At 42.6% G+C, this 14,841-nt stretch overlaps 2 protein-coding genes across 6 annotated transcripts in view; one reads left to right on the forward strand and one right to left on the reverse strand.

The window, feature by feature from the left end:
- The first annotated feature begins 1,913 nt into the window (after positions 1-1,913).
- LOC128742789 (eEF1A lysine and N-terminal methyltransferase homolog) lies at positions 1,914-4,248 on the forward strand. The gene is made up of 5 exons (XM_053839245.1): positions 1,914-2,070; positions 2,131-2,253; positions 2,314-3,196; positions 3,257-3,624; positions 3,683-4,248. Exons 1-5 carry the CDS (start codon positions 1,979-1,981, stop codon positions 4,233-4,235), a joined length of 2,019 nt encoding a protein of 672 aa, XP_053695220.1. The 5' UTR covers positions 1,914-1,978; the 3' UTR covers positions 4,236-4,248.
- A 56-nt stretch (positions 4,249-4,304) lies between these two features.
- Positions 4,305-14,841, reverse strand: part of LOC128744628 (SUN domain-containing ossification factor) — a 50,176-nt gene continuing 39,639 nt past the window's right edge. For 4 of the 5 annotated variants that reach the window (XM_053841777.1, XM_053841782.1, XM_053841779.1 and 1 more), the window contains exon 4: positions 4,305-11,158. In XM_053841777.1, the coding sequence (XP_053697752.1) occupies positions 9,716-11,158 (1,443 nt within the window). In that variant the 3' untranslated portion in view covers positions 4,305-9,715. The remainder of the gene's footprint in view (positions 11,159-14,841) is intronic. The other variant, XM_053841778.1, reaches the window with a different exon arrangement.

Raw genomic sequence — 14,841 nt, forward strand, 5'->3', positions numbered from 1 at the left:
GCGAGAAGTGAACGATGTCCACTCTCACGAGAGCAAGTGTGAGAAGCATAGCATCCAACGCATGCGTACGACAACCAGCCGTTGGTGTTGTGTACATGCATTCTGCTACCTACACTACACACTCGCGCGCTCACAACCTCGTAAAGCTTGCTTCAGATAGTATTGAAACAAAAACCAATTGCGTGTTTTTCAGTTATTTATTATTGAATTCAAGATCTTTCCTAACACAAATGTAGCACTTACTTCATACTTTTAAGAAAAAAATACGGATAAAATTATTCGTCACGGTTTCGAAGGAATTCTCAAACTTTTCCTCCAATATGGCTCATTAGGCGGCGCACACTTTCTTCGTCCATCGTTTTGGCTATCTTATTCCACCAGGTCTTCATCTGGATTGATGTCTGACAATTTTTCCCTCTGCCTTGAGTCTTCTCTTCGTGATTGCACAGTATTTCTCAATAGGGCGGAACTGGGGGCAATTGGCTGAGTTAAGGTCTTTCGGAATAAACTAAACCCCTTTCTTTGCATACCATTCTTGAACGACTTTGCTGTAACGACAGCTTGCCAAATCTGGACAAAAACTTCACGGGATGGTGGTTTTGGAGATGCTTCTTGTGGTACCGTCATTGTTTTATTTGTAACGAATACTTTCGTTTTTCTGCCACAGCTGCAAATCATAAATTTTCGTCCAAATTTATCGTCAAAAACAAATTTAAATTTGTCGTTGCTAAATAAAATTTTTGACCTGGCATCTGCCCGAAGTCAGCCTTGACATAGGTTTCATCGTTCATCAGAAGACATCCGTCGAACTTGGTTAGCACCCGGTCGTATAGCTTTCAAAGCACGGACTCTGGCCACACTGTTCTGTTTTATGGTTCGGTTTGGCTGTTTGCTAGCTCGATACGACTTGATTCCTTCCCGGAGTCGAACTCTCCTCACGGTTCTATAGGCAGCACCGAATTTTCTGGCCAAATCACGGTGCATTTCCGAATCGCCGTCAATGTTTCCTTATACCGTTTGATAACGTTACATACGGTATTTTTAGGCAATATCAGCTGTTTAACTAACCTAGATGCAGACCACAATGGATTTTCCAAATACCTGTGCACAATTTTTTTCCTTCTTTCGGCTTCCATGTTGTTTATTTACAAAATACAGTCGTTTTGCGGAATGTCAAAAATTCATAGGTGAAGCTAACAAAATTTCCGACACGTGGGCATCAAGAACTTCCAAATCCGTTCACCAAGAGCGCCATAATATGAGCAAAAGTTTGAACCAATTCTAAATGAAGCTAGCTTTAGCGTATACAGCCTTTAGCGTGTAACCAAAGGCTCGTGAGCTGCCAACAGCCACAGATCTTGTTTTACTTCTTCTCTTCTTCATCATCTTACGCTCTCGGTTACACACGCGGGTAAGAGTGCGGACCTCGCAAGCGATCAGTATCAGCTCGGGTTGCAATGATGAACGAAAGCGATGACCATATATCAAATACTCCATCACCGTTGGTTGATTCCTACGATTAACCTGCGATTAACAGCGAAAATACATAATGGATAGGGTGATTTATCCATTTTGGACAAGCGTTACGCCTACTCTGTGCTTACTCTATGTTGGACATTTTCCATTTGATTTTGCCGTAAAAAATCCAATATAGAGTACGCGTAACGCCTGTCCAAAGTATATAAATCACCCTAGATATTTTCTTGCCTGGCATCTCTGTTCCATCTGAAGCAAGTGCGTTACGCTAAAAACTCGCACGCCATTTCAACCCTGCGTTCAGTAGCGAGTAGCGGGTAGTGTCATTGACATTTCTCACACCACTTTTCAAAAGTATCCTGATACTGGATACGAAAATGATTCAATGTTTACGATTTACGTTGCCGCATGCCTGTTATACGGGTTATACGGCATGAGCTAAACTCGCTGAACTATTTTTACTAGAATCTTAACAGAACTGTTTAAGAGTTCGTGTGAAGTGATGAATTTACTTCCCAAAACAGCCACCGAATTCGGTACGACCGAGTATTGGAACAATTTTTTCAAGAAACGCGGTAAAAAGGCTTTCGAATGGTGTGTATTACAATTTTTGCTAAATAGATCAGAAGAGTATTAACAATTTTCCGTTTCAAGGTACGGTGAATATCCGGAACTATGTGGCCAACTGCACAAGTACGTCAAATCAAAGGACGAAATTCTGATTGTTGGATGCGGAAACTCTACGCTAAGTCAAGACTTATATGATGTTGGTTTCAAGTGCGTGTAGCCTTAATCATTTTCAGTTTGTTCTTCAAACTAACTTTTGTGATATTTTAGACAGATAACCAACATCGACATATCGCAGGTCGTCATCAAGCAGATGCAAGAAGCAAACAAACTGCAACGTCCGGAAATGCTGTGGTTCCATATGGATGCCACGGCGATGAATTTCTCCGACGGAAAATATTCCGTCGTGTTGGACAAAGGTACACTGGACGCGCTCTTCACGGATGAATCGGAAGCCACGATAAGCACCATTCGAAAGTACTTTTCCGAGCTATCGCGTGTATTGCGCGTTGGTGGACGCTACGTTTGCATTTCGCTGCTACAGGAACATATCCTGAGAGAATTGTTGAACTATTTTCCTCAGAACGAATTTGTGTTTCGAGTGATTCGCTGTTTAGAAGCCGAGCAAAAAACTGCGGAAGCAAATGGGGACGAATCTTCTATGCCAGTTTTCGTTGTGGTAGCCACAAAGTTTAAAAAGTTACCTCTGAAGGTGCTGGAACTATGTATGGCAGGTGAAGAAATTCAGCGAGTTCAAACCGCGGAAGAGATTACTCTATCCATATTAGCAGCTCAAAAGGCGGCAATGGTTTGCAATGGACTGGCTCGAGGAAGCATTGCAGGGTTTAACGAAGTGTGCCTCGATCTGCATAAACCGGGACAAAACACTGCTCGATATACGATACATGTGCTGGATCAAAAACCAGTACGCGGTAACGGAAAATATGCAGCGTTCATAGTTCCTCAAGGACGCGAAACGGAATGGTTGTTTTCAACCCCGAAGGGCCGTCACAAGTTACTCGCGTCGGCTGGTCACGATCGGTTGGCGATTGTCTCGACGCACCGAGGACAGACCTACAATAGTTTGGACTCCGTTAAAGAGGAGCTGACCGAAAGTGTAAAGTCACTTGCACCGGCCGGACTGCGAGCGCAGGTGGGTTAAAGTCTTTTATTGAGTTAGAAACCGTAATAATTTCAGTTTCACTTTTTTTAGATTCCGTACCTTTCGCTGGGGTCAGATGTAGGTCAACGGGAGACGATATTTAGTGGTCATAGTGCCATGTCGGGAAATTACATCGTGGAAGAGGTGCTCGGCAATGACCAGCGCATCTTTCGGAGGTTGGTTTTCCTCAATAATCAGTTCGTGGTGCAATCGGAAGCAGCGGTTAAAGTTAGAAAGTTTAAGGGAAAGCTGGAAAAGGTGATCGATCCGGGCCACTTGGCGTGTCAACATCATTTGTATATGACAATCGGTGTACAATTGGCGACCAATTTGGAAAGCGGGACAACCGCATCAAACGATGTGCTTATTGTTGGTCTAGGCGGTGGGGGATTGTGCACTTTTATGCGGCAGTGTCTCAAGTAAGATTATTACAACATTATTAGACGAATTCGGAATAAGTCAAAAATAATATTTTAGGTCCATCAACCTGGTGGCAGTTGAGATTGATCCGGAAATGCTATCAGTCGCTACTCAATATTTTGGTTTGAAACTAGACGAACGATTAAAAGTGGAAATCAAAGATGGAATAGATTACCTAGCAGAATCGGCACAAAACGTTAATAGCCAGTGGCGAGTTATACTATTCGATGTGGACAGTAAAGATTCCAGCCAGGGAATGAGCTGCCCACCGGCAGCTTTCGTTGAGCCAATTGTTTTGGGAAATGTTAATAAGCTACTGAGAGGCACGGGGATGTTTATTCTAAATTTGGTCTGTCGAGATGATGCTTTGCGCCAAGACACGGTGGAAAAATTAAAAACGGTATTCAAGTATGTTTTATCATACAAATTGGAAGAAGATGTTAATGAAATTTTCTACTGCTCCGATAGCGCAGCTCTTGACTGCGCTGATAAATGGCAGAAAGCAATGAAACAATCAGCAACCGATTTGAATGGTTTGGCCAAAAAAGCTAAACTCAGTCGAGATGACTTGGTCGATTTAGAAGAATTCGTTCGGGGGTTAAAACTTTGAATAAAATCGATTATTGGCGAATCATTCTTTTCAAGTTCTGTTAGATAAACCTCCAAAAGCCCTGTACGGTATTAGCTATGTTTAATGTAGGTTTTGCTTATTATCAATAATATCGACTGCTTGCTTGCGTTTATATAAAAATGGGCTTTGCTTATTTTTATTCTCATACGTTACTCACTTCAATGCAGCTTATGTCTTAACACGTACGCGAATTTCTCACATTAATTTAAAAAGTGATAACAACTATGCTATGCTTTGCTACGTTTAGGCGTTTACATTGGTTTTTCTACATTTTTGTTATGTTGTTCAACGAGTCCGCATCAAATGGGTTAGTTTTTCAGCTTACTTTACTACAATTTTGAATCTACACTTTTTTACATGTCAAGCATGTTAATTTGGGTATACTTTTACTGTTATTGTAACGCAAAGCTTTGACAACTTTCCAATATTTAATAGTACAATTAGTGGCTTTTTAACGGTTTCTTTTCAAGGATGCTCTGAGCAAATATTTATTTCAGTTTCAACAATTTCGATACTTCTCCAATGTAAAGCAATAGGACAGTATGAATAAAACAGGTTGGACTGCTTTTAACAAAAGGTTTGATACAGTCAAATAAGTTAAATCGGAACCTCAAAGAGCAGGACAACCCTGGATACAGTGAGATTTCGGGATGCTGAATATTGTGAGCAATCAAATAGCCTGAGACTAACGTAACAACCAAGAATTTGTTTTGATAACTAGGATATTAACGTTTAATTTTCTGAAATACGATTTTGCTGTGCCGATAAAAAAATGGTGCTCGTAATGAGATATTACACCAAAGTCTAGGTAGGTTATTGATCAAAACTTTTATTTAAAAAAGCGAGAAAGAAACCTTGCAACAGCAAGAAATGAGGTATTGTTAAACACCTATTAACACTAGCTGCAAAGTTCACATCCGACAGAAGTGGTGTGTCTATTGAAAATCAACGAGAAACGAAAAGCCACTGTCCGGACGAGAAAAGGATATTTAGACTTACCTTTCCCAGTATTGAAGAAGAAAAACAAGAGATTTCTGAATATCACATGCAAATGCACTACTTTTCACTCTCAGCTTATCACGATATCGATTCGCAAGTAAATCAGTTTGTATTTTTACAGCAGCTTCGATATTTTATGGAAACTAAAAGCAGCCAAGTTGCATGTACCAACGGCACACAATCACAGACAAGGCACGCAAAAAATGCAATGAACCCTAAAATTTTCAAAAAAAAACATCAGAGTGAAGCATAGACCGTAGCGGGAGCTTTTCTCAACAGCTGTACCTGTAAGTAGCAGAACAGATCCTGATGAATTGGCACACCATAACCCCCAGGGCCTGGATTGTAGAAAATTGTATAAGTGCCTTTGAGAAGTCTTTAGTATTAAAATCTTATTTAAATTGAAAATTTTGCCTATAAGGTGCTCTCCCGTATCCGGGTATGAAATGGGGAAGGCAAATGAGGAACGTCCAATATAGCTCTTGCTATCCCAAGCCCCTACCTAGCGCATCCACGTGGCCATACCCGGTAATGCTCTATTGAGTAGCCAAGCTAGGGGGTGCGATACTGGGTGGTTCCCGGCTGTTTGATTTCAAAACCGCGGTTTTGGGCAGGCGGCGGAGCTACACGACCTTGCTAATAGGTAAGCATAATATAAGTTATTTTAATTCTTTTTTTCGTTCTAGCTTATGAAGCACCTCCTGCTATATGGTGAAAACTTTGGCCAATACGAGTGCTAATACTGCACATGGATACCAGAAGAAAAAATTAAATTAATTATTAGAAGCACCTTTGGAAACTCAAAGGACGCAACTCTATTCCATTCGAAGGACTGCTGGTGAGATTGTTCTATTTCTACCCATATATACCACATTTCATCAATAAACTAGAATGGGGAAGAGGGAGAAAGAAACGGTGGGCCTAGGGAGAGTGAAACAGTCAACTTTCTATGGTTAATCTTGCTCCGATTAAGCGGGCTCTTCTCCCCACCTGCTGGAGTCATTCTGCATTAAGACGTTTTATTCAAAGTTTGACTCAGGCGACCTAGCCCTTGGAAGGAGATTCTCTAAATCCCTGGTACGTGTAAGTGATGTTTGCTATTATGATGTTACTTATCGACCAATTCCCTTTTGGCCCTTCATACAAGAGTTAGGAAGCATGACCAATCGTTGGATATGTACAACTCTTTTTGCCATGATAGGCTCATTGCCATGAACGGATTTTCTGCTAAGTGGTAGTACCATATATTCATATATAAGGTGCTCTCCCGCATTTTGTTCGGTAGACCGAGACCGCTAGCGAAGTCCTTCGTCGGCGAGTACCAAATTGGTTTTCGTGAAGGTCGCTCCACGGCGGATCAGATGTTAACCGTCAGTTACTAGACCGGAAGTACCGGGAGCAGAACTTGCAGATTCATCGTCTGTTTGTAGACTTCAAGGCAGCGTACGATTCAGTCAAACAAATTGAACTGTGGCAGATAATGTTAGAACATAATTTTCCGACGAAACTAATTGCGGAAGGGGATGCGCTCTCTATCCTGCCATTCAACATTGCCTTGCAAGGTGCAAAACGAAGAGCAAACGTGGAAAAGAACGGGACTTTCATCACGAAATCTCACATACTTTTTCGCTTGAGTAGTTGAAGAGGCCTTTTGGGCATTTTAAATGGGAAGCAGCGAAATTAGGACTTATCATTAACACCGCCAAAAAGTACATGATTGCTGGCAAAGAACGTGGTAATCCAAATGGTGTTGGTGTCGAGGTGGAGCTGGATGAGAAACGATATGAAGCAGTTGGAGGAATTCATATACCTTGGTACGCTCGTGACATGTGACAACGACGTAAGTCGCGAAGTAAAACGACAAATTGCAGCCGCAAATGGGGCTATCTACGGATTACGTAGCCAGCTGGAGTCTCAGAGAAGTATTTTTCCGAAACTGGGTAGACACGCTGTACGGAACATCGCCGTTGCCATGAAATACTCACAGGTATCTGAAGGTAGCACTTCCAATGAAAGAGCTACTAGACACAGGCCATAGATAGCACAAGTACTGTTACATCCAGCAACTCCTATCCCTACCTCCCCGTAGTATCAGAATATGAACAATCTTAGTGGAGATCGGGTAACTAACCCCGGTGAAAACTAAGGTTGTAAACGGACAGGGAAGGTGGCACTCATGCGGATGCGGATAGCGAGCGCCCGCATTCCGGGTTAGGAGCGGCTCAAGACAGCGTCTATTCCGGAGTGGAATATTTGGCATCGATCAATGCTCGCAATGCAAGGACGATGAACGGAAACGCGTTATTTGGCATTCAAACAACTTGCAACCTGCAAATTCAGCATTGTAGCTCTACAGAAGATCTGTCGCAATAGAGAGAAAGTTTATCAGAAACGCTTGTCGTGTTGAACAGTATACAAGACCACGTGATTGATTGGAAGGCGATCAACGCGAGGATGTGTCTGTTGAGAAAAAGGGCCGTTTCTTCCATTGCAGCATCAACGCCCTACCCGGAAAACCCCTACTAGCACAATTGTTATAAAGCAGTTGTGGCAACTGATTTAGATCCAATTTCAGTCGTAAGTAAGTTTCTTCAACTAAAAGTGCCAAAGGGGGCCGCTGGAGAAGGTACATCCGTTGATGAGAAGGGAGCATTCTACGCGCAGCTGGAGGAAACGTACGATAACTGTTCACCACGTGACGTTAAGATCGTTATCGAGGATGTAAAAGTCTAGATCCGTAGGCAGGAAATGTATAGAACGGTGATGGCCTGCCATAGCTCAAATAAAGATGTTTGAAAATTGCTATACTAAACACGTCAAAGCAGTCCTCCTTGGTTGAACATAAGGCAGCTAAACAACCCGCAATTTGCCGATCACTACGCGCTAATACTGGATGAGGCACTGCCATCTGCTGGAGAGTTAGGTGCTACAACCCTCGAAAATAGTTACCGCGGTACTAGCTGAAAAGCCTCTAAGTATACCGATGACCAAGCAACCAGTTGACCGAGATCCTGAGGTGTAAAAACAGCCAGACACGCGCAAGTTTTACGAATTCCGAAGTTGCAGAAGGAGGTATAACGGTGGTTAACCTAGGAATGCTCACGGAATACAGTAGCACATTCCAATACCTGATCCACAAGAGGTCAAACGAGAAATCCTCTACACAGGATTAAGATGACAAGCTACCGGAGGCTACTGGAAGTTGTTTGTCCCATCTACAAAAAGGGTAATCGGCTCGACAGCTGCAACTATCGCGGGACAATACTGACAAATGCCGTATACAAAGGACTCTCTCATATCCTTTTGAACCAGCTGTTACCGGTAGATGATAGATAATTATCGACAGCGGGCGGATCGTGCCCACGCATTACATCTTTATTAACTTCAAAGCAGTATACGATACAGTTGATCGAGACCACCTATGGCGGACGAGGAGAGGAGGTGCACTCATGTTTTGCGTTCGTGCTGTCGGGGTTATTGTGCGTTACTGAGTTCTCAAAGGTCTTTAGTACCAGAATGGTAAGAGAAAAGAGAGCTAAGCTAGTAGAAGACCAAAGCAAAGCATTGAAAAGGTTACAGCGGGAACATCCTATTGCCGGCGTTTGAAAAAAACTGAATTGAGAAAACTTCTAAGCCAACATGAATGAAAATCGTATCGAGATAAGCCGAAGGTCAACATGAGATAATACCGAGCAAGATGCGGGACGCAGTATGTTTCAAGTAAAAATTGATACAAATATTTTTCCTACAATATTTTTAGAAATCGTTGCAGACAAAATACTTCAGTAATCCAACCGTCCTGTTATTTTCTATTATCTAATATCTACCATCAAAAAAGCCTAATTAAATTGACATGGAGATTTTTTTTAATTTATAACAAACAAATGCAATAATTTTACAATAAATAAGTCTTACACCCAATATTTACAACGACAACAAAGTACTATGTACCTAAAGATCATTAAACAATATTGATAATATTGCCAGAAAAATTCATATAATAGCTTCAATTTATGCGAAATAAGATCGAGTATATTACACCGCATACCGGTACTGCTGAAAGCATCCTTGATTTAGAACCTGCCTGCGGCCAGCACGCAGCTAACTTCCAATAGAAACAGTCACAGGGTAGATTATACAATTGAAATATATTCCAATATAGATATACGTACGTACTTTCCTACAAAGCTACTTTTACGAATAAAATGAACAATTTTTCATGTATAGCCCAGCGCAGCAGTGTAACCATCGCTCAGCAGCTCACGATCATCTCATCTAGCCACTTTTCACTCGTTCTTACTATAACAACAAACGCACCCACCCATTCGACCCACGTTCATGCTTCGCTTTTAAAAAGCTAGTTACTCGTTACACATATTTACTGTTACCAGTCAGTCTATCAGAGTTTTAAGGAACCACGGTCTTACCATCGTCATCATCCATGCATGGGCGCCTGCCCACTAGAACACCTTACGGAACAGCCGCCGAAAGCTGCGCCTGCTTTCGGATAGCTTTTTTTCACTCGAACCGTTCAACGATGTTGACATCTTTAGCTTTCGCTCCGAGTCAGCAGCGGCTTCTCCGTTGATGGATCCATTTCCGACCGTTTCGACGACCACCTCTGGGCTCTCCGATTTCGCTTTACGTTTGATGAGTTTGCTGTCTTGACTAGAGGACTTTTTCAGCTTGTACCACTCGGTGCCACTGCTGTTGCTTTTGTTGATGCTAGTTTTAGAGTTGGTCACGCTGGTTTCTAGGTTGTTGGCATCCGCCAACGATCGGTGTTCCTCGAACGGACTGTCTGAATAATGATTAATATTAGTCATGTTGATTCTAACGTTACTACTTCCACTACTGCTTGTATTACTACTGGCACTGCTTAGATTTTGGCTGGGTGTGATTTTTTTACCTGACGACTTTCGGCTCGCCCGGAGGAATGAGGACTTGAAGAAAGCCGGCGACGAAAGGCGCCGCCCTTTGGCGGGTTTGCTGGTTGGCTTCGAGTCAATCGATGACGTCGAAGAACCCATTCCATTGGTCTTATTAATCTGCTCGGACGTGGAATCCGGAACAAATTCATTGTAGGACAGGTCCGAGTTTGGAATAATAAACTCGTCGTTATCCTCTAACAACGGCAGCTCATCTATACGGTTGTGTTCTTCCGATTTGTTCATATCTGGTGTTGGTCGTCTCGGTTCTGGGGCGGACTCGGTCCGTACCAGATCCGGTTTGCCGGGCAATCTAGCTTCAGGAGGCTCAGCCGATGTGGCCCGTTTTGTTTTGAGATTGCCCGCCGGCGGAACACAACCGGGAGGAGCTGAAGTTTTCCTATTTTTGTGTCTACTTCTTTTTCGCTCCGATTTGAGACCATCTCCTTTAGCGTTGTCTTCAATGAGCAAATTTTCGTACGTTCCAGTGATATTGAGCGCTTCTTCACTGGGCCGCTTTCTCTTTAGCGATCCTACGGCTCCCAGCTGTGTTCCACCCATTACAGTATCGATCGATTTTCTTCGCAACAGCTTTCCCCTGATAGGCTTGCCACTGGTTGATATCTGCGCCAGTTCTCTGTCGATCGTTTCGCGATCCGGATGGGTCACATTTTGTCTGCGACAACCACGCAGCACAACCCAGCAAACAAGAAGCTGCGTGAGGACAATACTGCCCACAGCAATGGCCAGCGTTTTCCAGTTCAGTAAACTATCGCGAAAGCTGGTGAATTCTTCCCGCAAACGACTGTTTTCCTGTCGGAGAGCTTCTTCGCTATCGCGAATTCGATGGTTCTGTTCTTCGATTTCGAACAACGTTTTAGCGTAGGAATTCTGCAGCTCTTCCACCTGCTTGCGATAGCGTCGGCTCAGCTCCTCCAGGTACTGACCCGATAGGCTCATGTTGCGCTCCAGGGCCTGTAAAGATAGTGTTATCACGTTAGTGTGATGGTTTGCAGTATAAAAGTGAGAATACTAATCTTACTTATGAATATCAATTATAGGAGAAAACGTACTATCAAACATGTTTTACGATTTATTTATGTTGTATATCTATAATTATGGCAGCACTTTAAGAATATTTACCAATTTAGCGCCAGTATTGGTATTACCATAGCAACTACTTTTGTTGATCATCGATCATCGGTATTGGTATTAAGTTATGGGCAAGCAGAAGATCCCATACAAAGTGAAAATTTGTGCGAATGTCGAGACAATATTCTCCTAGAAACGGAATAGGCATGTGTAGGGAAGAAATCTAATCACAAACGAGCGCGAGGTGGTCGACAGGTGGAAGCAGTATTTTGATGAGCACTTCAACGGTGATACAGCAGAAGAAGATGCAACGGAAGTTAGCCTCGGAGTGCCTACAAACGACAACAGCGCACCGGCTTCCGATCTCGAAGAGATCCGGCGAGAAAGGAGTGACTCCCGGCAGAGCCCTACAAAACTACGAACAACAAACAAACAACGACGCTTCATTGGATAATTTCTAGGATTTGGAAGGAGGAGAATCTACCGGAGGAGTGGATGGAAGGTGTAGTCTGTTCCATCTACAAGAAGGGCGACCGGCGAGATTGCTGTAATTACCGCGGCATCACGTTGGTCAACGCCGCCTACAATCCTCCAGAAATATCGAGAATACAAGTACGGTTTTCCGGGCAAACTGACGCGGCTGATCAAAGCTGCTCTGGAGCGAGTGATATGCTACATGCACGTTTCGGGGACACGAGTCCTTTCGAATGCGGCAAGGGGATGGACTGTCTTGTATGTTATTCAATATCGCTATTGAAGATGTGATCCGTCGAGCGGGCATCGAAACGAAAAGAACGATCTTCAGCCAGAGTGGCCAATACCTAGCCTTCGCAGATGACTAGGATATATGGTAGGAAGAGGCTCCAGAGAAAGCAACGTTTGCCTCCCACGGACAGTGACTACTTTTCCCTCCGCAAGACGCTCCTGTAGTAGATTCAGGTTATCACCCATAAAGATTAAATAATTAATCTTTATGGGTGATAACCTGAATCTACTACAGCTCCGATCAAGGAGCATACGCCACCGCACAAACATCGTCAGTACAAAACACTAATCAGACCGGTAGTCCTCTACGGACTTGAGACAGTAATTTTGCTTACGGAAGACATACGTGCACTTGCCGTTTTTGAACGAAAGGTGCTACGGACTATTTTTGGCGGAGTACAAACGGAAAGCGGAGAGTGACGGAGGCGTATGAATCACGAGCTACAGGCACTGCTTGGAGCGATTCCCATCGTAAGCTGGCGAAAGTTGGGAGACTAGGGTGGGCCGGCCACGTCGCAAGGATGCCGGACGACACTGTGCAGTGAAATCCGTTCTCTTCAAGAATCCCAAAGGCACCAGTAATAGAGGAGCTCAACGTGCTAGATGGCGCGACAAGGTTGAAGCCGACTTGCGTGTGTCGAGATGCGCAACAAATTGGCGACGAGTAGCCCAGGAACGAGTACAATGGAGAGGAATTCTTTATACGGCAGGAGCCAGCCCGGCTCTCGGCTGGCAAAGTGGGTAAGTAAAGTATCACCTGCATGGAAGCGGTACGTTATTATTGACAACAGAGCGATTACGTGGTCAAAAAAAGACAAGCTGTTGCTCATTCGTGAAAGGAGCCATCACCGCGGATAATCCACCGGAGCAGGGATGGTTCGATCACTTTGACTCAATTTTGATTCATTTGACAGTACCGTCTCAGCCGAGCCAAATATAACAATGTTCTATATGGGACATTTGTAGAACTAGTTCTAATCTCAATTTTTTCTGAAGAAAGTTTTGCTGTATCGTTTGTAGATATGGTGCTATAACGCTAGTAACTCATCAGTGACTAAATGAACGTTCATTTAGTCACTAATAAGATACTAGCACTGTAGCGCCGTAACTACAAAAGATACAGCAAAACTCTGTTCAGCAAAATTATAGATAATAACCTGTTCTACAAATGTCCCATACATAACTTTGTCATATTTGGCTCCGTTAAGACGGTACTGTCAAATGAATCAAAATTCAGTCAAAGTGATCGAACCATCCCTGCACCGGAGGAACTATTGGAACGAGCTCTTGCGACGATATATTTAACTGTTGGTGTGACGATATATGAACTATAGCCTGGTGCAAGAATCGACGACCGTTAAGGTGAAGGTCGTCAGAGGCCAGTTGCTTTTTTACTGATTTCAATACTTGTTGCCGCTATCGTTTTGTTGAGAATAGAGTGGCTAGTAGTAGGTAATAATCTGTTATGAACAATTATGAAACGTAGAATCGCGTATCTATTTTTGCTATTGAACTAGATCCGTCAGTAATTCTATCACACAAAATGTTGTTTACGGTGAATTTTATTAACAGAGAATTTTATAAGTATATTTTCGACACTTTACGACCGTTAATTTAATAGTGAAAATTATTGGCCAATTTCACGCTCAACGTAAATATGGCATCACTCCCGTTTTCTTGGTAACGTATCAACAATGACCGTCGCGTATTCGGAATTGCAATCGAAACGAAGTAGTTTTTCATATCAATTCAAGTGAACAGTTTGGGCAAAATCATTATAACACTAGAGGACCCAGCGCGCTTTGCTACGCCATTCTGAAAAGGGGGTACATGCATAATCCTGAAGAGTTGATTAATTGTAATCTTGCAACCAAGAGCTTTCTTTTTGACAACCCAAGATATTCCTAAATCATGCTGCAAATTTCTAACCCAACGCATCAGCATTTGTGATTCGAGCAGCAAGTCCAACGTAACGATTTGGGTTCTATTACCAACCCTTAATATGATAATGTTGGCAAAATCGTAATAAATTATCAGTGCAGTTCGATTGAAATCAGTTGAAAACTGGTCAGAAACTATAAACTTAGTGTAATCTCAACATTATTTTCATTTTAACAATGTATTTTCTCTTCAATTTTGTTTTTAAAATAAGTATTATATTATCTTACTTTTATTTAATTTGACCCATTATCTAGGCTTCACCGATTTATTCTTAACAATTTTGTTCCAAATTTTTCTTATATATTTTTGGTATTGACGGCAACACTCGCGAGTTCGATTGCTTTTTGAATATCGCAAAAAATTCTGTTTAATTTGTATGAGAGCCCTCCCCCCTTCCAGAGGGGAGAGGAATCTCAATACGCCATAGAAAAAACTTTTGCCTCCAGTAACCCCCAAATTCATTTGCTTGAGAGGAAGAAGGGTTCTGAATCTCCCGTAGAAAAAATTTCTGCCTCCAAAAACCTTCACATGCCAAATTTGGTTCCATTTGCTTGATTAGTTCCCGAGTTATAAAGAAATTTGTGTTTCATTTGTATGGGAGCCCACCCCCCCCCCCTTCTAGAGGGGGAGGGGTCTCAAACAACCAAAGAAAAAAATCCTGTCTCTTGAAACCCCCACATGCCAAATTTGGTTCTATTTGCTTGATTATTAGTCAAGTTATGAGGAAATTTTGGTATTATTTGCATAGGAGCCCCCCCCCCTTAGAGGAAGGAGGGTTCTCAATCTACCATAGAAAAAATTCTTGCCTCCAAAAACCTTCACATGCCAAACTTGGTTCCATTTACTTGATTAGTTCCCGA

The sequence above is a fragment of the Sabethes cyaneus genome, chromosome 3 (genome assembly GCF_943734655.1).
Source record: "Sabethes cyaneus chromosome 3, idSabCyanKW18_F2, whole genome shotgun sequence".
NCBI classification, from domain to species: Eukaryota; Metazoa; Arthropoda; class Insecta; order Diptera; family Culicidae; genus Sabethes; species Sabethes cyaneus.

Bases quoted from the DNA above. Each gene is read 5' to 3' on its own strand.
- LOC128742789 (XM_053839245.1), top strand. From the start codon at position 1,979: ATGAATTTACTTCCCAAAACAGCCACCGAATTCGGTACGACCGAGTAT. The intron at 2,071-2,130 runs GTGTGTATTACA...TTCCGTTTCAAG, and splicing joins GGTAAAAAGGCTTTCGAATG to GTACGGTGAATATCCGGAAC. The intron at 3,197-3,256 runs GTGGGTTAAAGT...CACTTTTTTTAG, and splicing joins CGGCCGGACTGCGAGCGCAG to ATTCCGTACCTTTCGCTGGG.